The sequence below is a fragment of the Salmo trutta genome, unplaced genomic scaffold (genome assembly GCF_901001165.1).
Source record: "Salmo trutta unplaced genomic scaffold, fSalTru1.1, whole genome shotgun sequence".
In the NCBI taxonomy this organism is placed as follows: Eukaryota; Metazoa; Chordata; class Actinopteri; order Salmoniformes; family Salmonidae; genus Salmo; species Salmo trutta.
The window spans coordinates 89928-116401 of NW_021822829.1; the positions used below are offsets into that span (position 1 = coordinate 89928).

A 26474-nucleotide genomic window follows, 5' to 3' on the forward strand; every position below is an offset into this window, starting at 1 on the left:
TGATAGAATTGTTCATCTATTACAACAGTGGTTCTCTACCTTCTCCTTAGGACCCCCAGCCGCTCCAAACCTCTCCTCAGGACTCCCAGCTGTTCCAAACCTCTCCTCAGGACTCCCAGCTGTTCCAAACCTCTCCTCAGGACTCCCAGCTGTTCCAAACCTCTCCTCAGGACCCCCAGCCGTTCCAAACCTCTCCTGTGGAACCCCAGCTGTTCCAAACCTCTCCTGTGGAACCCCAGCTGTTCCAAACCTCCCCTCACGACTCCCAGCTGTTCCAAACCTCTCCTCAGGACTCCCAGCTGTTCCAAACCTCTCCTCAGGACTCCCAGCTGTTCCAAACCTCTCCTCAGGACTCCCAGCTGTTCCAAACCTCTCCTCAGGACTCCCAGCTGTTCCAAACCTCTCCTCAGGACCCCCAGCTGTTCCAAACCTCTCCTCAGGACTCCCAGCTGTTCCAAACCTCTCCTGTGGAACCCCAGCTGTTCCAAACCTCTTCTCAGGACTCCCAGGCGTTCCAAACCTCTCCCCAGGACTCCCAGTTGTTCCAAACCTCTCCTCAGGACTCCCAGCTGCTCCAAACCTCTTCTCAGGACTCCCAGCTGCTCCAAACCTCTCCTCAGGACTCCCAGCCGTTCCAAACCTCTCCTCAGGACTCCCAGCCGTTCCAAACCTCTCCTCAGGACTCCCAGCTGTTCCAAACCTCTCCTCAGGACTCCCAGCTGTTCCAAACCTCTCCTCAGGACTCCCAGCTGTTCCAAACCTCTCCTCAGGACTCCCAGCTGTTCCAAACCTCTCCTGTGGACTCCCAGCTGTTCCAAACCTCTCCTCAGGACTCCCAGCTGTTCCAAACCTCTCCTCAGGAACCCCAGCTGTTCCATGGATTTGATCTCTTCCAGAGCTAGCACCTGATTCAACTTGTCAACTAATCATCAAGTCCCTGACTAGGTAAATCAGGTGAGATAGTTCAGGGTTATAACAACATGCTGAAACATCTGGGAGTCCCAGAGGAGAGGTTTGAGAAGCACTGTATTACAATAACTCTTTCTAACCTCTCTTATATGACCTATACAAATGTTTTTGTCAATGGACACATCCAATCAATAGACAATTTCAAATAAATGTCTGCTGTTTTCGAAAGAAATGTGTGTCTTTGATCGTTTAAAGTTGCCTGATACTGTAAGACCCTCCCCCCTCACCTGTATCCGTCTATGAAGCTGCCGTTGATGTAGTCTGACCCCCTCCCTCCTCACCTGTATCCGTCTATGAAGCTGCCGTTGATGTAGTCTGACCCGCTCCCTCCTCACCTGTATCCGTCTATGAAGCTGCCGTTGATGTAGTCTGACCCCTCCACTCCTCTGATTGGCTGCAGACAGACCCTGGTGGACTCATAGGGCATGATGTTCACCAGACGGTTCTTGAACTTGTTACACGGCAGGTTGGCACTCACAAACCTGGAGGTGTGGGCCTTCGCACTGGCCAACCGCTATGGAGGGGGAGGGAGATGACATAGGTTGTTATAATGTGACATAGCATTACATATTGTATCATAAGATATGACATGAGAGGAGAAGGGAAGTGTGGGCCTTCACACTGGTCAAGCATTAAAAAGGGGAGGGTGGTGACATAGGGTGTTATAATGTGACATAGCTACACATCATGTAATAATGTGATATAGAATGACACAGCAGAACAGAACAGTGCATGGCTTAATATTTAAGCTTGACCATAGCATTGGCTAGATGCTGTGGGACGCGATATGTCATGACATAGTGTGTTATAACAAGATAAGATATGGCTTATATCATGACATAGTAGAACAGAGCATGACCGCTATACAGTTCAGTTTGCACAGAGTCTATCAAACAGGAGGAGAGGGGGGAGAAGAGAGGGGGAGGAGGAGGAGGAAGAGGGGGGTGGAGGGGGGAGGAAGAAGAGAAGAGAGGGGGAGGAGGAGGAAGAGGGGGGGGGGAAGTGGGAGAGGAAACCACAGGCCCCCTGGCTGTCTCGACACACACATGTGAACCAGCGTTTATCCTGCGTCAGCGAAAACACACACACACACACACACACACACACACACACACACACACACACACACACACACACACACACAGTGTGACCGTTGCTTGACTCGGGTGAGAAAGAACAACGGCTCATTAGAGAAGGACAGAGAGGAAACTACAGGAAGTCAATGGAACACACATGTCATTTCCACAAGGGGACACGTTTTGTTCACGGGACCTCCTACGTCCTCCATGTTTCTTTCTAGGTTTTTATAGTTCAGACATGTCATTTAACTGGAGAAATGGATCACCTTTTAATGTGGCATGAACACAACCAGTCATGACGTGCCACGGCGTTAACATGTTATACCCTTCTTGTCCACACAGCATCAGATACATGGTCTACACATACTGAGACAGAGGGGGCGCTGTTTCACTGTCCAGACAGCATCAGATACATGGTCTACACATACTGAGACAGAGGGGGCGCTGTTTCACTGACCAGACAGCATCAGATACATGGTCTACACATACTGAGACAGAGAGGAGCTGTTTCACTGTCCAGACAGCATCAGATACATGGTCTACATGTAGAGAGACAGAGGGGAGCTGTTTCACTGTCCAGACAGCATCAGATACATGGTCTACATGTAGAGAGACAGAGGGGAGCTGTTTCACTGTCCAGACAGCATCAGATACATGGTCTACATGTAGAGAGACAGAGAGGTGCTGTTTCACTGTCCAGACAGCATCAGATACATGGTCTACACATACTGAGACAGAGGGGAGCTGTTTCACTGACCAGACAGCATCAGGTACATGGTCTACACATACTGAGACAGAGGGGGCACTGTGTTGCTCGCTCGGACACTTTATCTATTGCTTTCGTCGCACGTCTCAATAAATTATCAATATTTAAATATTTGATTTGAACGGGCAAGGAGGTACGCCGGCCCTGGATCTCAAAGACACAACGTTTTTTTCTCCCTAGAACAGCACCACAGAACCCTACAACCTTTACAACGTACCTTGAACTCCAGTTCCGTGCCCGTGACGTTCTCCGCCGGTTCTATCTGGGTCAGCCTCTGGATGTAGGCGTGAAGGTTCCGCGCCGGAACCTCAGTGTTGCCGCAGGTGACGGCTTCCAGCAGCGCGTCGTGAATAAAGGCGTACTGATCCTCCGTCTGCACCATGTAGTTCCGCTGGGACCTAAAAGTTGAATGTTTCAGTCAGGGTTCATTTACTGGTAAACACTGGTAATCACATAGTCCTGGTTTCAGTTAGCATTTACTGTAAAGAGTCTGAAAAATGACATGTGTCTGTAAAAAATGATGTGTCTGCAAAAAATTACGTGTCTGTAAAAAACGATATGTGTCTGTAAAAAACGACATGTGTCTGTAAAAAACGACATGTGTCTGTAAAAAACGACATGTGTCTGTAAAAAATGATGTGTGGCTGCTCCTACGTGGTCTCTACAGTGGTAATTAATTCAACGTTCTGAAAATGAACGCTTATTGGATGAGAGATTTCCCCCCAAAAGTGATTCAACATCCCATTTACCTCATGAGGGTCACGTGACCGTAGATGTCAACTGTCTTCTCGTGTTTGATTCGCTCCACCATGGCGTCAATCACGATGAAACAACCAGTCCGGCCCACTCCAGCACTAAAAACAAGGGAGGAGGGAACAAGAGACATGGTGCATAATCATTCCAACAGTTAGTCTATGTGTCACAGTATCATCTGTAGGATGACGTGTTAAAACAAAGCTCCATTGCAGAGACGTTATCCCAGTACTACTTGCAGGGCCGATGGGTAACCTGGAACTAAATGGAGCTGTAATGATTCATCCTTCTACAGTCTGTAGTCAACAGCAACATGTCGACAGCAACTAACTCGCTTTTAACGGAGTCCACACACACACACACGCACACACACACACACACACACACACACACACACACACACACACACACACACACACACACACACATTAACACACACACACACACACACACATTAACACACACACACGCATTAACACACACACACGCATTAACACACACACACACACACACACACACACACACACACACACACACACACACACACACACACACACACACACACACGAAGTCCCTCTACGACCTCCACAGAGTCATCAAAAGAGCAAAAGGACATTATAGGATTAAGGTGGACTCATACTACACAGGCTCCGCCCCCCCCGCCGCATGTAGCAGGAACTACAGTCCATTAGGGATTACAAAGGAAGACCCAGTCGTGATGTAGCAGGAACTACAGTCCATTATGGATTACAAAGGAAGACCCAGTCGTGATGTGACAGGGACTACAGTCCATTATGGATTACAAAGGAAGACCCAGTCGTGGACAGGGACTACAGTCCATTACGGATTACAAAGGAAGACCCAGTCGTGGACAGGGACTACAGTCCATTATGGATTACAAAGGAAGACCCAGTCGTGGACAGGGACTACAGTCCATTACGGATTACAAAGGAAGACCCAGTCGTGGACAGGGACTACAGTCCATTACGGATTACAAAGGAAGACCCAGCCGTGATCTGCCCATCCATGCCTCTTTTCTAGAGCAACTCAACTCATTGTATGCTTCGATAACAACAACAACACCGTACCGTGCGTGAGGGCCTGTCATGCCAAATAGTGTCCCGCTCTACGTCATAATGGGATTCCATAAACAATTAGCAACAGCCCTAGCAACAGCCCTAGCAACAGCCCTAGCAACAGAAGTTAGAACTCATAGAATCCCATTGTGACGTAAAAGGGGACACTATTTGGCATGACATGCCCCCTGCCGAACCAGAAGACTGGGTGATATCTCTCTCCGAGGCCGACGTGAGTAAGGTCTTAAATCAGGTCAACGCTCGCAAGGCCGCGGGGCCGGACGCTATTCCAGGGCGCGTTCTCAGAGCATGCTGAGATCAGCTGGCAGGCATATTCACTGTAATTTTCAACCTCTCCTTGTCCCAGTCTGTAATCCCCACATGTTTTAAGATGACCAGGATCATTCCTGTTCCTAATAACTCTAGGGCTTCATGCCACAATGACTACCGCCCTGTAGCACTCACATCTGGAATCATGAAGTGCTTTGAGAGTCTGGTTATGACACACGTCATCGCCATAAACCCAGATACACTAGACACACTTCAATTTACATACCGCCTCAACAGATCCACAGATGACATAATCTCATTTGCTCTCCACACTGCCCTCACCCACCTAGACAAGAGGAACACCTACAGTATGTGAGAATGCTGTTCTGTAGCTGAGTGTTCAACACCGTTGTCCCATCCAAGCTTCACATCGTCGGAGCTGTTGTGAAGAAGGCACCCTGTCACCCTTGTGGGTAACAGACGTCAGTCCCCTTTTCTAACCCCAACCCCTAACCTTAACCCCTAAAATAGCCTTTTCACAAGTGAGGACCGGCAAAATGTCCTCACTTCTCAGAATTTTAATTGGTTTACTATTCTTGTGAAGATTTCTGGTACAAGTAGAGTAAAATGATCACACACACACACACACACACACACACACACACACACACACACACACACACACACACACACACACACACACACACACACACACACACACACACACACACACACACACACACACACACACACAGAGCTCTATCCTATGCTCAAACCCAGACAGTCAGCCAGTACGGTTACATGCACACAATAGATGAACATAATAGTTAGTTTAAAACATTTACATGCTTTGCAAGAAGAACCATTTCCCTAATAATCCTGTTTATATGGACACATCTGAAATCAGACTACCTGATGACACTGATAAACGCAGAAAATCGGCAATAAAAATGAACATTCAACCACAGCGACCATGTTATTTTTGTGAATCGTATTTGATTCTGAGTTTGGACACAAACTTTATATGTGAAAACTATTTCTAAGATGCATATTTAAAGTTGTTCTGAACTCTCTCGCGCGTAACAGGGAGGTTCGCTCGGCTGATGCTCAGATCAAATACACCGCTGGAACGCCGATTCAAGATGTTTACAATGTCCTAATCGTTTAAAAGATAGCTCAGAAAACCAGGCCTGTGTTTACTTCGATTATGACCTTTTTACGCTGATTAAGATTAAATGTTTTAGTCATTTAGCAGACGCTCTTATCCAGAGCGACTTACAGTAGTGAATGCATACATTTCATACATTTTTTTTTCTTTTTTTTTCGTACTGGTCCCCCGTGGGAATCGAACCCACAACCTTTGCATTGCAAACACCATGCTCTACCAACTGAGCCACACGTGACCCTGAGCAGAGTAAGATGTTCACATGACTTTAGCATAATCAGCCTGCTGCCATTATCAGTTTAATGTCTTTATTCTTTTGGAACTTCTGTATGTATAATGTTTACTGTTCCTTTTGATTGTTTATTTCACTTTTCTATATTATCTACTTCACTTTCTTTGGCAACGTTAACACATGTTTCCCATGACAATAAAGCCCTTAAATTGAATTGATACAGAGAGTGATACAGAGAGAGACAGAGAGAGACAGGGAGAGAGAGATACAGAGAGAGAGAGATACAGAGAGAGAGAGATACAGAGAGAGAGAGAGAGAGAGAGAGAGAGAGATACAGAGAGAGATACAGAGAGAGAGAGAGAGAGAGAGAGAGAGAGAGAGAGAGAGAGAGATAGAGAGAGATTGACTATTGTTACTGTAAATAAGCTAATTTAATTCACCTATAATCCTGTTACACACTCCATCTCACTGGCAGCTTCCTTGTTACACACACACACACACACACACACACACACACACACACACACACACACACACACACACACACACACACACACACACACACACACACACACACACACACACACACACACACTCTCTCACCCCTTCTCCCTCCCTCTCTGACTTGCTGAGTAAGAGGAAGATAAGTATTCTCCATGTCTATTCCATTCCACAGTGGGAGCCAGCCCATCCTTCTAATGACAGGGTTCATAAAGCACACCGTTTAGACAACGCACTGGGACTGTCAACTCCTGAACCCAAATGTGTGTGTGTGTGTGTGTAAAGCTTAGAGAGTACAGAGTAAACGGTAAAATCCACTAATGTAAATACCCCGTTGCTCGTCGTAAACCAATATTGTTATGGAGGAATGCAGCTTGTTTTGCCAATGAGAAGTGTTTGGGGTTTCTGTCTGGGTAAAAGGTCAATCTCATTTAAGCTCAGGAGATTCATATATATATGATTTCTATTGTTTGAATGGAATTTCAGTTGACAGAACTGAACGTGAAGAACCCGTAACTCAGTTCTGGGTTTCCTGGGTATTACTGTATGCTTGTTGTTACACTGCTGCCATGAACTTGGCCAGTGATGGACAAAGTCAAGATATTTGGTCGGGTCTTTGACAAATGAAATCACTGAAACCTGGTTTGATGTGTCTACAGAACCATTGCTTTATTTGAGCCGGATTCTGCCGGAAACAGGATCCGGCTCCTCTCAATTTTGGAGTGTTTCGTTCCGGAATCCATTTACCAGGATCCGGAACCTATCATGGCATGAACAATTATTTTCCTTGTTTGCAATGTAACAATTCTAATAAAATTACAGTTTTTTTCCCAACTGCTTCCACACGTTTTCAAAACTGTCTCTCCTTTTTTTTTTTACTCTACACACAATTCCCAAAACTGCACACAAAATGCAAAATGCCTCACATCTCCTTCAAAATGTAACACTGCATTCAAAATGCCATAAACACATGTCAGAATGAAGCCTTTGCATCAAATGGCAAACACTGCTTTCATAATAGTACATTTTTTGGATATACCATGTAAACACTGTTGTTCTAAATGTAAAGCTCTTTGGTCTTTCATAGGCTTATATCTACATTTCAATACAATGTTCTACAGTGAAAGTAATCTGCTGAGAGGGGTAACAAGTACACTGTAAACACCAATGTAATGTAGAAACAGAAAATATTTATTAGGTCAAACATTACTGTTGTATACAGTAGCATACAACAAAACCATAAACATATGTAAACCAAAAGTATATTCTTTAGAATACAGTAAAGAACACAATTGTGTGTGTGGGGTCCCGGGGGGGGCAGTCCAGGAATTGGTAGGGGGGGGGGGCAGTCCAGGAATTGGTAGGGGGGGGCAGTCACCAGTGCTAAGCTACGCTTCATCTCTTCTCCGGGCTGGGTCTGGCCACAATACTTCGTCCACATCACAAGATACGTTTTCTCTTGCCAAACATGGAGGGAAGTATCTCCTAGCATGGCGTATCCAACCTTGGACAGAGGCAACCTCTATGTCCCCACATGCATCCTCCATTGCCTGGAGAAGCGGCATGCGGGCATAGGGTTGGCGATCAGACACTTTCCAGCGCCAGGCTGAGAAGAATTCCTCTATGGGATTTAGAAAAGGTGAATATGGGGGTAGGTACAAAACTACAAATTGTGGATGGGTGGCAAACCAGTTTTGGACCAGAACAGCCCGGTGAAAACTAACATTGTCCCATAAAACCACAAATCTAGCAGGCTCCTGATCTGGATCAGGGTCAAGTATTGTGTAAATTGCATCCAGAAAAGTGAGCATATGGCCGGTGTTGTACGGACCCAGTGTGGCATTGTGATGGAGGACCCCGTTTTGAGTGATGGCAGCACACATAGTTATATTACCCCCACGCTGTCCAGGGACATTGGTAATTGCACTCTGTCCTATTGTGTGTGTGACCTGATGAATAAGTGTAGCATTTTAATTGGTTGTTTGGAAAAGGAAAGCAAGTCACTTCCTGTTAGATTTTTGGGTTTTAGGTAGAGAATTGTGTGTAGTGTTTTGAAAAAATTGTTTTATGCAATTGACAACTGAGTCAAAGGCTGAGAAATAGCTTATGGTTTTGGATATTTGGTGTGTAGTTTTGCACTTTGAGTGAGAGATTTCAAAAATCGTGTGACATGAAAAGATATTGTGTGTAAGCAGTTGGAAAAAACTGTAATTCAAGTTGCCTCCTCTGTAATTCTGCAATGTGAAAACTTGTCTGATATTCTAAGAATTGGTTTGTTTTGGGGGCCGGCCCGTGTTTATGGTTTGTGCAACATCGTAACCTGTATAGACCAACGTGTGGCCATTGCTGTGGTGAGAGAGTGAAGCTGGTATCTCTCACAGAATTACAACGGCATTCACCCTTTCTATGGTCTGTCTGTCTGTCTGTCACCGAGTTATCAACTAACAAATAGGCCTGTTGAACAAACAAAGTAAAACGAGAGAGAGAGAGAGAGAGAGAGAGAGAGAGAGAGAGAGAGAGAGAGAGAGAGAGAGAGAGAGAGAGAGAGAGAGAGAGAGAGAGAGAGAGAGAGGCTTTTGACACAAGGGTATAAGTCATCGCTGGTGAGTGAGCTGCACATCATTGGGTGAGTCAGTGAAACTGGAAGGCTTGTTTAGGACAACAACTTCCTCCTCATATTGTCTCCTCCACACACCTAGACCGAAACTATTGATGGATTCAACAAGAGGTCGTTTTTAATGAGCTCACATTCTCAGTGTCAAAGTAACATGTCATTTCAAGCATTTATGAGGTATTAAAGAAGATTATGCTAAAGTCTCCAGTCATCTAAAATGATGTAAAATTGCATGAAATGCGTTTATAAAAGGCTAAATTTTTCACCGGACCGTCTGTTCTACATCACTATACCAGAGTCACTGTTCTACATCACTATACCAGAGTCATGTACTCCACTGTTCTACATCACTATACCAGAGTCATGTACTCCACTGTTCTACATCACTATACCAGAGTCATGTACTCTACTGTTCTACATCACTATACCAGAGTCATGTACTCCACTGTTCTACATCACTATACCAGAGTCATGTACTCCACTGTTCTACATCACTATACCAGAGTCATGTACTCTACTGTTCTACACCACTATACCAGAGTCATGTACTCCACTGTTCTACATCCCTATACCAGAGTCATGTACTCCACTGTTCTACATCACTATACCAGAGTCACTGTTCTACATCACTATACCAGAGTCATGTACTCCACTGTTCTACATCACTATAACCAGAGTCATGTACTCCACTGTTCTACATCACTATACCAGAGTCATGTACTCCACTGTTCTACATCACTATACCAGAGTCACTGTTCTACATCACTATACCAGAGTCATGTAATCCACTGTTCTACATCACTATACCAGAGTCATGTACTCCACTGTTCTACATCACTATACCAGAGTCATGTACTCCACTGTTCTACATCACTATACCAGAGTCATGTACTCCACTGTTCTACATCACTATACCAGAGTCACTGTTCTACATCACTATACCAGAGTCATGTACTCCACTGTTCTACATCACTATAACCAGAGTCATGTACTCCACTGTTCTACACCCCTATACCAGAGTCATGTACTCCACTGTTCTACATCACTATACCAGAGTCATGTACTCCACTGTTCTACATCACTATACCAGAGTCACTGTTCTACATCACTATACCAGAGTCACGTACTCCACTGTTCTACATCACTATACCAGAGTCATGTACTCCACTGTTCTACATCACTATACCAGAGTCATGTACTCCACTGTTCTACATCACTATACCAGAGTCATGTACTCCACTGTTCTACATCACTATACCAGAGTCACTGTTCTACATCACTATACCAGAGTCATGTACTCCACTGTTCTACATCACTATACCAGAGTCATGTACTCCACTGTTCTACATCACTATACCAGAGTCATGTACTCTACTGTTCTACATCACTATACCAGAGTCACTGTTCTACATCACTATAACCAGAGTCATGTACTCTACTGTTCTACATCACTATAACCAGAGTCATGTACTCCTCTGTTCTACATCACTATACCAGAGTCATGTACTCCTCTGTTCTACATCACTATACCAGAGTCATGTACTCCTCTGTTCTACATCACTATACCAGAGTCATGTACTCTACTGTTCTACACCACTATACCAGAGTCATGTACTCTACTGTTCTACACCACTATACCAGAGTCATGTACTCTACTGTTCTACATCACTATACCAGAGTCATGTACTCCACTGTTCTACATCACTATAACCAGAGTCATGTACTCCACTGTTCTACATCACTATAACCAGAGTCATGTACTCCACTGTTCTACATCACTATAACCAGAGTCATGTACTCCACTGTTCTACATCACTATACCAGAGTCATGTACTCCACTGTTCTACATCACTATACCAGAGTCATGTACTCCACTGTTCTACATCACTATAACCAGAGTCATGTACTCCACTGTTCTACATCACTATAACCAGAGTCATGTACTCCACTGTTCTACATCACTATAACCAGAGTCACTGTTCTACATCACTATACCAGAGTCATGTACTCCACTGTTCTACATCACTATACCAGAGTCATGTACTCCACTGTTCTACATCACTATACCAGAGTCATGTACTCCACTGTTCTACATCACTATACCAGAGTCATGTACTCCACTGTTCTACATCACTATACCAGAGTCATGTACTCCACTGTTCTACATCACTATACCAGAGTCACTGTTCTACATCACTATACCAGAGTCACTGTTCTACATCACTATACCAGAGTCATGTACTCTACTGTTCTACATCACTATACCAGAGTCATGTACTCCACTGTTCTACATCACTATACCAGAGTCATGTACTCCACTGTTCTACATCACTATACCAGAGTCACTGTTCTACATCACTATACCAGAGTCATGTACTCCACTGTTCTACATCACTATACCAGAGTCATGTACTCCACTGTTCTACATCACTATACCAGAGTCATGTACTCCACTGTTCTACATCACTATACCAGAGTCATGTACTCCACTGTTCTACATCACTATACCAGAGTCACTGTTCTACATCACTATACCAGAGTCATGTACTCCACTGTTCTACATCACTATACCAGAGTCATGTACTCCACTGTTCTACATCACTATACCAGAGTCATGTACTCTACTGTTCTACATCACTATACCAGAGTCACTGTTCTACATCACTATAACCAGAGTCATGTACTCTACTGTTCTACATCACTATAACCAGAGTCATGTACTCCTCTGTTCTACATCACTATACCAGAGTCATGTACTCCTCTGTTCTACATCACTATACCAGAGTCATGTACTCCTCTGTTCTACATCACTATACCAGAGTCATGTACTCTACTGTTCTACACCACTATACCAGAGTCATGTACTCTACTGTTCTACACCACTATACCAGAGTCATGTACTCTACTGTTCTACACCACTATACCAGAGTCATGTACTCTACTGTTCTACATCACTATACCAGAGTCATGTACTCCACTGTTCTACATCACTATAACCAGAGTCATGTACTCCACTGTTCTACATCACTATAACCAGAGTCATGTACTCCACTGTTCTACATCACTATAACCAGAGTCATGTACTCCACTGTTCTACATCACTATACCAGAGTCATGTACTCCACTGTTCTACATCACTATACCAGAGTCATGTACTCCACTGTTCTACATCACTATAACCAGAGTCATGTACTCCACTGTTCTACATCACTATAACCAGAGTCATGTACTCCACTGTTCTACATCACTATAACCAGAGTCACTGTTCTACATCACTATACCAGAGTCATGTACTCCACTGTTCTACATCACTATACCAGAGTCATGTACTCCACTGTTCTACATCACTATACCAGAGTCATGTACTCCACTGTTCTACATCACTATAACCAGAGCCATGATAATGCTATGCTTTATTATAAAGGGTTTTTTCTGCTAGGCGTTCCAGGTAAATCAGAGTCACTCACTTTCTGTTTCCGGCACCTCCCAATTTACCAATGAATCTCTGTACAAAACAGAATGTTGTTTACCTGATCCATATTTCTGCACTGTGTTGCTGACTAAACCTCCAGTGTTGACCTATAGGTGAACGAAGGTCAAACAGACTGTAACAGATCAATGGAAAGAAAGTGTTCCCAGACGTGCTTCAGCCCAGCTTCAACAAAAAAATGGGAATCGACGGAGAGACATGAAAATTCCCGAAATATTCCTTACCCACAGGAAACTTTCAAGTAATAGAATCCGTAAAGATGGTACCTGCAGTGAACGACCATGGGTCCTGCGTCTGGAGGGCTGCAGGCCTTTACCCGGCGTAGGAAGGCCAGGAAGGGGGTGGGGTGTTCGGGGACCCCGTGGTCCGGCCAGGCTGTAAACTGGAACTGACGAATCTCACGCTTCTCATTGGAGCCACTCTGGAGGAGGGGAGGAGAGGAGAGGAGAGGAGAGAGGGGGAGGAGAGGAGAGAGGAAAGGAGGGGAGGGGAGGGGAGAGGAGAGGAGAGGAGAGGAGGGGAGAGGAGAGGAGAGGAGGAGAGGAGGGGGGGAGGGGAGGGGAGGAGAGAGGAGAGGTGAAGAGAGGTGAAGAGAGGAGAGGAGAGGTGAAGAGAGGAGAGGAGAGGAGGTTACACAAAAAGTAAACACATAAAACACACGTCTGTCTGTCTGTCCGTCCGTCCGTCCGTCCGTCCGTCCGTCCGTCCGTCCGTCCGTCCGTCCGTCTGTCTGTGTCTCTCTCTTTCTCTCACCCACACACACACGCACACACGACCCCCCCTCACACACACCTTGTAGAGAGCGAAGGTCCTAACAGAGTATGTAGCCAGCTCTACAGTGTCCAGCAGAGTAACCTGTATCAGCCCGTATGTCTCTGTTCCCCTGGTAGGCCAGTACTGATCACATTTTACCTGCAGAGAGAGAGAGACAACGTCAGAGGGGGCGGAGGGGGGTCAAAACACACAGCAAAAGAGATAGAGAGAGAGAGAGACAAAATGAGAGAGAGAACGTGTGTGTTTTTTTTACAGAGAATATGAGAGAGAGGAGAGAGAGACAGTGTGTGTGTGTATGCGTATATGTGTGTGTATGTGTATGTGTGTGTGTGTGTGTGTGTGTGTGTGTGTGTGTGTGTGTGTGTGTGTGTGTGTGTGTGTGTGTGTGTGTGTGTGTGTGTGTGCGCAGGTACAGTGTGTGAGAGAAAGACAGGTGTTATTCTAAGTTATCTATCAGATACTGAACTAGCTATAAGTGGTCACAGGATGTTGTGCTAACCTCTACAAATATGCAAACAGCAAACCCCAGCATGCTTTAGCACCGCACCACATACAATTCCACATAACAAGCAGACAGATTTGTAGTTCTTTTCCAGCCTCAGAAACCACAGGGAGCTAAGGGAAGAAAATCACAGAAATCCCCTGGAGAGCCCATGGCAGAATCAGGCCAAACCAAACGATGTGGATGAGCTGATCCATCCAGTTTCACATCAAAGCCAGTGGGGAGGCCTGCTCTGCATTCCACTCGTCCAGACTGGATTCTGGTGTTTCTGGCCATTGCTACTCTGTAATTATCTGTTCTCTTTCCCTGAGACGCTGGGATTATAATATAGCTTTATACTGTACTGGTTTCCACAGGGCTGAGGCACTGGGATTATAATATAGTTTTATACTGTACTGGTTTCCACAGGGCTGAGACACTGGGATTATAATATAGCTTTATACTGTACTGGTTTCCACAGGGCTGAGGCACTGGGATTATAATATAGCTTTATACTGTACTGGTTTCCTAAGGGTTGAGGCACTGGGATTATAATATAGCTTTATACTGTACTGGTTTCCACAGGGCTGAGACGCTGGGATTATAATATAGCTTTATACTGTACTGGTTTCCACAGGGCTGAGACACTGGGATTATAATATAGCTTTATACTGTACTGGTTTCCACAGGGCTGAGACACTGGGATTATAATATAGCTTTATACTGTACTGGTTTCCACAGGGCTGAGGCACTGGGATTATAATATAGTTTTATACTGTACTGGTTTCCACAGGGCTGAGACGCTGGGATTATAATATAGCTTTATACTGTACTGGTTTCCACAGGGCTGAGACGCTGGGATTATAATATAACTTTATACTGTACTGGTTTCCACAGGGCTGAGATGCTGGGATTATAATATAGCTTTATACTGTACTGGTTTCCACAGGGCTGAGACGCTGGGATTATAATATAGCTTTATACTGTACTGGTTTCCACAGGGCTGAGACGCTGGGATTATAATATAGCTTTATACTGTACTGGTTTCCACAGGGCTGAGACACTGGGATTATAATATAGCTTTATACTGTACTGGTTTCCACAGGGCTGAGACACTGGGATTATAATATAGCTTTATACTGTACTGGTTTCCACAGGGCTGAGACACTGGGATTATAATATAGCTTTATACTGTACTGGTTTCCACAGGGCTGAGACACTGGGATTATAATATAGCTTTATACTGTACTGGTTTCCTAAGGGTTGAGACGTTGGGATTATATTGATTATAGTATACATAGTCCCAAATGGCACTATATTCCCTTTATAAGTAGCCTTGTCCGAGCCAGAACGGACAAGAGCCCATCTCCTGTTTCTGTAGTGAGACAGCTTGATGTACCAGTACACCCCCTGGACAGGACACTAGTCTATATCCTGTTTCTGTAGTGAGACAGCTTGATGTACAGGACACCCCCTGGACAGGACACTAGTCTATCTCCTGTTTCTGTAGTGAGACAGCTTGATGTACCAGTACACCCCCTGGACAGGACACTAGTCTATCTCCTGTTTCTGTAGTGAGACAGCTTGATGTACAGGACACCCCCTGGACAGGACACTAGTCTATCTCCTGTTTCTGTAGTGAGACAGCTTGATGTACAGGACACCCCCTGGACAGGACACTAGTCTATCTCCTGTTTCTGTAGAGAGACATCTTGATGTGCCAGGACACCCCCCTGGACAGGACGCAGGCCTATTGCAGGGACATAGGGCTCTGGTCAAAAGTGGTGCACTATATAGGGAACATGGTGACATTTGGGATGTGACCATAGCATTTCTACTGAGAAGCTGGGTTACACACCAGGGAATGACTGGAGTAAATATATCATATTGTAGCACCCTAATGTGCTGTATATGTAGTCTAATGCTAATGTATTGAAGCTATATGGTACAGTCTAATAGTCTAATACAGTCTAAGAGCTCAGCTCTTTAATGTGCTATTAGCTATGTAATATACAGTAGCTACCTAGCCTAACATGGATGGACAGTGGCTACAGTCCAGATTAAACAGACAACGTTTTGGGTCAGTTTCATTTCTTTTCAGCCAATTCAGGACAGGAACTGAAATCCCAATTGTAGACTTGAGAAGAAATAACAAATCTAATGGATAATAAATGGTACTATCTCTTCTTCTTGAAGAGGAACGGACTGAACTGAAATGGAAGTAGACCCAACCTTGAACGAGATCCAAAGAACACAACACACAACGTGCAACGTGAACTAGTGGACAACGTGCATTTTGTTGAGTCTCCAAAAGTGGTTTCAGAAGAGCATTTCAGTCATTCTCAGTGTGTTTAAAAACCAGACAGAAAATAATATATTGTGTGATCAGAAAACATGTGAGCAGAGGTGAAGTAAGAGAGTTAAAGGGAGAGGGATAGGGGGAGGGTAAAGGAGGGAGGGAAGGAGAGAGGGATAGGGGGAGGGTAAAGGAGGGAGGGAAGGAGAGAGGGATAGGGGGAGGGTAAAGGAGGGAGGGAAGGGAGAGAGGGATAGGGGGGAGGGTAAAGGAGGGAGGGAAGGAGAGAGGGATAGGGGGAGGGTAAAGGAGGGAGGGAAGGAGAGAGGGATAGGGGGAGGGTAAAGGAGGGAGGGAGGAGAGAGGGATAGGGGGGAGGGTAAAGGAGGGAGGGAAGGAGAGAGGGATAGGGGGAGGGTAAAGGAGGGAGGGAAGGAGAGAGGGATAGGGGGAGGGTAAGGAGGGAGGGAAGGAGAGAGGGATAGGGGGAGGGTAAAGGAGGGAGGAAGGAGAGAGGGATAGGGGGAGGGTAAAGGAGGGAGGGAAGGAGAGAGGGATAGGGGAGGGTAAAGGAGGGAGGGAAGGAGAGAGGGATAGAGGGGAGGGTAAAGGAGGGAGGGAAGGAGAGAGGGATAGGGGGGAGGTAAAGGAGGGAGGGAAGGAGAGAGGGATAGGGGGAGGGTAAAGGAGGGAGGGAAGGAGAGAGGGATAGGGGGAGGGTAAAGGAGGGAGGGAAGGAGAGAGAGGGATAGGGGTGAGGGTAAAGGAGGGAGCGGAGGAGAGAGGGATAGGTGGAGGGTAAGGAGGGAGGGAAGGAGAGAGGGATATGGGGGAGGGTTTTTAAAAGGAGGGAGGAAGGAGAGAGGGATGTCTTGCCTTGGAGAAGAAATAAGAGGGCATCTGAAACAGACAGAGAGAGAGAGAGAGAGAGAGAGAGAGAGAGAGAGAGAGAGAGAGAGAGAGAGAGAGACAGACAGGGTGAAATAAACAGAGAGAGAGAGAGTTGAAAAAGAGACATGGCAGCAGCTACCACACAGCACTACAGTACATTACTACCACAGTATTAGTACTGCTATTTAAATGGTACTATATAGTACATGGTAATACTACAATATTAGTACTATTGTTAGTATTAGCATGGTACTACCAGAGCCATATATTTAGCCATACATATCCATATATTTATCCATATATAACCATATATTTATCCATATACAACCATATATTTATCCATATATAACTATATACTATATAACCATATATTTATTCATATATAACCATATATTTATCCATATATAACTATATACTATATAACCATATATTTATTCATATATAACCATATATTTATTGATATATAACTATACATTTAACCATATATTTATACATATAGATGTATTTATGTATATATTTATCCATGTATAACCATATATTTATCCATATATTACTATACATTTAACCATATATTTATACATATAGATGTATCTATGTATATATTTAGCCATATATATCCATATATTTATCCATACATGACCATATATTTATCCATATATGACCAAATATTTATCCATATATAACCATATATTTATCCATATAACTAAATATTGATCCATATATGACCATATATTTATAAATATAGATGTATTTATCTATATATTTACATGAAAAAAAATAATAATAATAAAAAAAAATATATATATATATATATATATATATATATATATTTGTTTTTTTTGTTTTCATGTAAATATATAGATAAATACATCTATATTTATAAATATATGGTCATATATGGATCAATATTAAGTATATATATATATATATTTACATACTCTGGGTACTACATGGCAATCCTACTAGTCATGGTAATACCATGGTGATACTACAGTATAAGCATAGTATTAGTAGCAGCCTAGAAGAAGTTTCTACTAAACTACCTAAACTATTAGTATTATCATGGTACTCATAGCCATAACTTTACATGGATATATAATCTGGGCACTACATGGTAATTCTACTAGTCATGGTACTACATAGTACATGGTAGTACTACTAGTCATGGTACTACATAGCCATAACTTTACATGGATATATAATCTGGGCACTACATGGTAATTCTACTAGTCATGGTACTACATAGTACATGGTAGTACTACTAGTCATGGTACTACATAGTACATGGTAGTACTACTAGTCATGGTACTACATAGTACATGGTAGAACTACTAGTCATGATACTACATAGTACATGGTAGAACTACTAGTCATGGTACTACATAGTACATGGTAGTACTACTAGTCATGGTACTACATAGTACATGGTAGTACTACTAGTCATGGTACTACATAGTACATGGTAGAACTACTAGTCATGGTACTACATAGTACATGGTAGTACTACTAGTCATGGTACTACATAGTACATGGTAGTACTACTAGTCATGGTACTACATAGTACATGGTAGTACTACTAGTCATGGTACTACATAGTACATGGTAGAACTACTAGTCATGGTACTACATAGTACATGGTAGTACTACTAGTCATGGTACTACATAGTACATGGTAGAACTACTAGTCATGGTACTACATAGTACATGGTAGTACTACTAGTCATGGTACTACATAGCCATATACGTACATGGATATATAGTCTGGGTACTACATAGTACATGTTAGTACTACTAGTTATGGTACTACATAGTACATGGTAGTACTATTAGTCATGGTACTACATAGCCATATATGTACATGGATATATAGTCTGGGTACTACATGGTAGTACTACTCGTCATGGTACTACATAGTACATGGTAGTACTACTAGTCATAATACTACATGTTAGTACTACTAGTCATGCTACTACATACTACATGTTAGTACTACTAGTCATAGTACTACATAGTACATGTTAGTTCTACTAGTCATGGTACTACATAGAACATGGTAGTACTACTAGTCATGGTACTACATAGTACATGTTAGTTCTACTAGTCATGGTACTACATAGAACATGGTAGAACTACTAGTCATGGTCCTACATAGTACATGTTAGTTCTACTAGTCATAGTACTACATAGTACATGACAGTACTACTAGTCATGGTAGTACATAGTACATGACAGTACTACAGTATAAGCATAGTATTAGTAGAAGCATGGTGGAAAGAGAAAGTTGTACCTAGTTTCTACATGGGGTTAGAAGAGACACTGAAGACTAAAGGTGACAACACCATGTTAGAAACACGTTAGAGGGAGAAAATACATGATTATTTAAAGTCCTAATAGGAGAGTCATACTGCTGTATACACACATAATATACAGCGGGGTTCACCAACTGGCCCCCGCATGTTATTTGGCCACCCCAAGTTTTATAAGCCTCCCAAAAAACAATACAGACATTTATTTATTTATTCTTAGAAAATAAAAGACTGTAAAAAAAACACCAGCAAATCAGCTCCAACTGATTTTAATTTCGGAAATCTGTTCCAAAAGTATTCAAACGCATAATAAAGAGATATACGTCATCATACAGGTTTAGAAATGTAAACAAAGTTTGAAATGATTCTGTTTAAGTCTAGTATTATACTGAATCTGTTCGGGCTTGTTGTTGTCAATTTGCAGTCTACAAATGATTAGCAATTATGTTCCTGTGGTCCCCTGACCATCCACACCAGAGGAACTTGTATCCACACTGTACGTTTACATTAGTGGGTACAACACTGTACAGGACATAGTATAGTTCTATCTCCATCCACATTGACCACCAACTGATCTGTCCTCCTTCCCCCAATCATTACAATGATCTGTCCTCCTTCCCCCAATCATTACAATGATCTGTCCTCCTTCCCCCAATCATTACAATGATCTGTCCTCCTTCCCCCCAGTCATTACAATGATCTGTCCTCCTTCCCCCAATCATTACACTGATCTGTCCTCCTTCCCCCAATCATTACAATGATCTGTCCTCCTTCCCCCAGTCATTACAATGATCTGTCCTCCTTCCCCCAATCATTACAATGATCTGTCCTCCTTCCCCCAGTCATTACAATGATCTGTCCTCCTTCCCCCAGTCAATACAATGATCTGTCCTCCTTCCCCCAGTCATTACACTGATCTGTCCTCCTTCCCCCAATCATTACAATGATCTGTCCTCCTTCCCCCAGTCATTACAATGATCTGTCCTCCTTCCCCCAGTCATTACAATGATCTGTCCTCCTTCCCCCAATCATTACACTGATCTGTCCTCCTTCCCCCAATCATTACAATGATCTGTCCTCCTTCCCCCAGTCATTACAATGATCTGTCCTCCTTCCCCCAGTCATTACAATGATCTGTCCTCCTTCCCCCAATCATTACACTGATCTGTCCTCCTTCCCCCAATCATTACAATGATCTGTCCTCCTTCCCCCAGTCATTACAATGATCTGTCCTCCTTCCCCCAATCATTACAATGATCTGTCCTCCTTCCCCCAGTCATTACAATGATCTGTCCTCCTTCCCCCAGTCAATACAATGATCTGTCCTCCTTCCCCCAGTCATTACACTGATCTGTCCTCCTTCCCCCAATCATTACAATGATCTGTCCTCCTTCCCCCAGTCATTACAATGATCTGTCCTCCTTCCCCCAGTCATTACAATGATCTGTCCTCCTTCCCCCAGTCATTACACTGATCTGTCCTCCTTCCCCCAGTCATTACAATGATCTGTCCTCCTTCCCCCAGTCATTACACTGATCTGTCCTCCTTCCCCCAGTCATTACACTGATCTGTCCTCCTTCCTCCAATCATTACAATGATCTGTCCTCCTTCCCCAATCATTACAATGATCTGTCCTCCTTCCCCCAATCATTACAATGATCTGTCCTCCTTCCCCCAGTCATTACAATGATCTGTCCTCCTTCCCCCAATCATTACAATGATCTGTCCTCCTTCCCCCAATCATTACAATGATCTGACACTAACTGTTCCTATAAATAGCTCTGGATAAGGCTGTCTGCTAAAAATCACTCAAATGTAAAAAAAAACGTAATTTCTAACAAGTCTATTGATTTCTAACTGTCCTCTGAACTGTATTAAACATGGGATGTCAGTCCTTACCCGGGACTTCTCCTCTAGCTTGGTCATCATTATGATGTTGGCCGTGTGCTGTTCCCAAACCAGCCTCCAGAAGTCACAGAAGGTCTCGGGGAGAGAGCCCTGCGTCGCGATGTAGGCGTTTTGGCGACGGTAGCCATCAATGTAGTTAGCATTGATGTAGTCACTGCCTGGGATACCTGGAGGGGAGGGGGGGGGGGGGGAGAAGTGGGAGGGAGGGAAAGAGAGAGAAGTGGAGGGAGAGAGAGAGAGCGGGGGAGACAGAGAGGTAGGGAGAGAGAGAAAGAATGGGAGAGTGAAAGAGGTAGGGAGAGAGAGAAAGGGTGGAGGGAGGGAGGGATACATTTGTAATGTCTTTATGGTTTTCAGACTACTGAGTGTAATATTTAACTACTGAGTGTAATATTTAACTACTGAGTGTAATATTAACCTACTGAGTGTAATATTTACCTACTGAGTGTAATATTTACCTACTGAGTGTAATATTTACCTACTGAGTGTAATATTTACCTACTGAGTGTAATATTAACCTACTGAGTGTAATATTAACCTACTGAGTGTAATATTTACCTACTGAGTGTAATATTTACCTACTGAGTGTAATATTTACCTACTGAGTGTAATATTAACCTACTGAGTGTAATAATAACCTACTGAGTGTAATATTTACCTACTGAGTGTAATATTTAACTACTGAGTGTAATATTTAACTATTGAGTGTAATATTTACCTACTGAGTGTAATATTTTCTACTGAGTGTAATATTTAACTACTGGGTGTAATATTTAACTACTGGGTGTAATATTTAACTACTGAGTGTAATATTTAACTACTGAGTGTAATATTAACCTACTGAGTGTAATATTAACCTACTGAGTGTAATATTTAACTACTGAGTGTAATATTTACCTACTGAGTGTAATATTTACCTACTGAGTGTAATATTTTCTACTGAGTGTAATATTTAACTACTGAGTGTAATATTTACCTACTGAGTGTAATATTTACCTACTGAGTGTAATATTTACCTACTGAGTGTAATATTTACCTATTGAGTGTAATATTTAACTACTGAGTGTAATATTTAACTACTGAGTGTAATATTTACCTACTGAGTGTAATATTTACCTACTGAGTGTAATATTTAACTACGTAATATTTAACTACTGAGTGTAATATTTAACTACTGAGTGTAATATTTACCTACTGAGTGTAATATTTACCTACTGAGTGTAATATTTACCTACTGGGTGTAATATTTACCTACTGGGTGTAATATTTACCTACTGAGTGTAATATTAACCTACTGAGTGTAATATTTAACTAGTGAGTGTAATATTTACCTACTGAGTGTAATATTTAACTACTGAGTGTAATATTTAACTACTGAGTGTAATATTTAACTACTGAGTGTAATATTTACCTACTGAGTGTAATATTTAACTACTGAGTGTAATATTTACGAGTGTAATATTTACCTACTGAGTGTAATATTTAACTACTGAGTGTAATATTTAACTACTGAGTGTAATATTTAACTACTGAGTGTAATATTTACCTACTGAGTGTAATATTTAACTTCTGAGTGTAATATTTACCTACTGAGTGTAATAATATTTAACTACTGAGTGTAATATTTACCTACTGAGTGTAATAATATTTACCTACTGAGTGTAATATTTAACTACTGAGTGTAATATTTACCTACTGAGTGTAATAATATTTAACTACTGAGTGTAATATTTAACTACTGAGTGTAATATTTACCTACTGAGTGTAATATTTACCTACTGAGTGTAATATTTACCTACTGAGTGTAAAAATATTTAACTACTGAGTGTAATATTTACCTACTGAGTGTAATACTTACCTACTGAGTGTAAAAATATTTAACTACTGAGTGTAATATTTAACTACTGAGTGTAATATTAACCTACTGAGTGTAATATTTACCTACTGAGTGTAATATTTAACTACTGAGTGTAATATTTAACAACAGTGTAATATTTACCTACTGAGTGTAATATTTACCTACTGAGTGTAATATTTAACTACTGAGTGTAATATTTAACTACTGAGTGTAATATTTAACAACAGTGTAATATTTACCTACTGAGTGTAATATTTACCTACTGAGTGTAATATTTAACTACTGAGTGTAATAATATTTACCTACTGAGTGTAATATTTAACTACTGAGTGTAATATTTACCTACTGAGTGTAAAAATATTTAACTACTGAGTGTAATATTTACCTACTGAGTGTAATATTTACCTACTGAGTGTAAAAATATTTAACTACTGAGTGTAATATTAACCTACTGAGTGTAATATTTACCTACTGAGTGTAATATTTAACTACTGAGTGTAATATTTAACTACTGAGTGTAATATTTAACTACTGAGTGTAATATTTAACAACAGTGTAATATTTACCTACTGAGTGTAATATTTACCTACTGAGTGTAATATTTAACTACTGAGTGTATTATTTAACTACTGAGTGTAATATTTAACTACTGAGTGTAATATTTACCTACTGAGTGTAATATTTAACTACTGAGTGTAATATTTACCTACTGAGTGTAATATTTAACAACAGTGTAATATTTAACTTCTGAGTGTAATATTTAACAACAGTGTAATATTTAACTACTGAGTGTAATATTTAACAACAGTGTAATATTTAACTACTGAGTGTAATATTTAACTACTGAGTGTAATATTTACCTACTCGGTGTAATATTTAACTTCTGAGTGTAATATTTAACAACAGTGTAATGTTTAACTACAGAGTGTAATGTTTACTGTTAACTCGGTCAGATAATCAGATCAGCCGCCCCTTGGGGATTATCAAAGTAGTCAATCAATCAATCAATCTGCATGTACAGTGGATGTGTTAGTTAGTGGATTGTGTTACTATCTCAGCTGATAACCAGTTTGTATGGGAGGAGTTTGTGTTACTATCTCAGCTGATAACCAGTTTGTATGGGAGGGGATGTGTCTGTTTCATTCAGGATCAGTCATGTTCATCTGTGCCTTATGCCCATAATCCCCCAAATCACTGTGTCTCACACACACACACACACACACACACACACACACACACACACCACACACACACACACACACACACACACACACACACACACACACCCCTGACCTGATTCTAGTCAGAAAGCAGGTCACAAAGCTCTTGATGTATCTTTTGAGGTCAGTTTATATAACTAATAAACAGCCCTCCCTGATACCCTAGTGACCAGAGCCCTATTCCCTATATAGTGGTACTACTATAGACCAGAGCCCTATTCCCTATATAGTGAACTACTTTAGACCAGAGCCCTATTCCCTATATAGTGAACTACTAGTGACCAGGGCCCTATTCCCTATATAGTGAATTACTAGTGACCAGAGCCCTATTCCCTATATAGTGAACTACTATAGACCAGGGCCCTATTCCCTATATAGTGAACTACTAGTGACCAGGGCCCTATTCCCTATATAGTGAATTACTAGTGACCAGGGCCCTATTCCCTATATAGTGAACTACTAGTGACCAGGGCCCTATTCCCTATATAGTGAACTACTTTAGACCAGAGCCCTATTCCCTATATAGTGAACTACTTTAGACCAGAGCCCTATTCCCTATATAGTGAACTACTAGTGACCAGAGCCCTATTCCCTATATAGTGCACTACTTTAGACCAGAGCCCTATTCCCTATATAGTGAACTACTAGTGACCAGAGCCCTATTCCCTATATAGTGAACTACTTTAGACCAGAGCCCTATTCCCTATATAGTGAACTAGGGTCCGTTGGGACTATGCTCTCTCTCTCTCCCTCATTCTCCCTCTCACGCACACATGCTTGCGAGCAGACACACACACACACACACACACACACACACACACACACACACACACACACACACAACACACACACACACACACACACACACACACACACACACACACACACACACACACACACACACACACACACACACAGTATGCTAGTTCAAAATGTGAAGTAACATTAACATAAGGTAATGGTAGAAGAAATATATGTTCATCCACAGTCAGTCTCTCAAACCAGCAGCCTGTCTATTGGCTTTGATGTGTGTTTGGGTGTATAACTTGACTGGATAGGAGTAACAGAAGTAAGGCTGCTGTGCAGCTTGGTTGAAAACAGAGCTGAGATGACTTCCCATCTCTCACTGGCTCTGCAGGCTTGGCAGAGTCTGTGTGTGTGTGTGTGTGTGTGTGTGTGTGTGTGTGTGTGTGTGTGCGTGCGTCCGTGTGTGCGAGAGTCAGAATGTGTGTGTGTGTGCGTGAGTGAGAGAGAGAAAGATAGAAGGAAAGTGTATGCTTGTATGTTAATTTGTGTGTGTGTGACAAACAGAGAAGAGAGCTCCAGGACCGAGGAGGTGGAGGGGCTGCTCTCATACATGCTCTGCCCAGATAAGAGTAATCTGTCTGGGCTTTGCCACCCATGGCTTCCTCCTCTCCCCTATGGAGCTGCCAGGGCCCCTCCCTCTCGCTTTCTCTCTCTCTCTCTGCTTTACAAAAAAAACAGCATACACTCACTGTACTGTAAGTCACTTTAGATAAATGCTTCTGCTCAGTGGGAATATCATATTAAGACAGCGAAGGAACTTTTAGACTGTCCCAGAATAAAACAAGAAAAGTGTGTGTGTGTGTGTGTGTGTCTCTCCCTTGATGCTGGACAGTAGAACCCTGGAGTAATCGTAGGCGAAGACGTTAGCGTGTATGTGTGTGACTGCCAACTTACCCTCGATGCTGGAGAGTAGAACCCTGGAGTGGTCGTAGGCAATCACGTTCGCATAGCGGTTCTTTGGCTTGTTGACCTCTAGGTTAGACTGCTCCCAGGTGAACTGCTGTCCGGGGTCAATGGA

The 26474-nt window shown here is 42.5% G+C and overlaps 1 protein-coding gene across 1 annotated transcript; it reads right to left on the reverse strand.

Moving 5' to 3' along the window:
- Positions 1-1300: 1300 nt before the first annotated feature.
- LOC115185028 (receptor-type tyrosine-protein phosphatase S-like) lies at positions 1301-26474 on the reverse strand (the record flags this gene model as incomplete). The annotated part of the gene is made up of 8 exons (XM_029745671.1): positions 1301-1483; positions 3032-3212; positions 3564-3668; positions 13182-13336; positions 13708-13827; positions 17343-17366; positions 21563-21738; positions 26351-26474. Coding segments are annotated over 8 exons (1068 nt in total), but the record flags the coding sequence as incomplete, so codon positions are not given.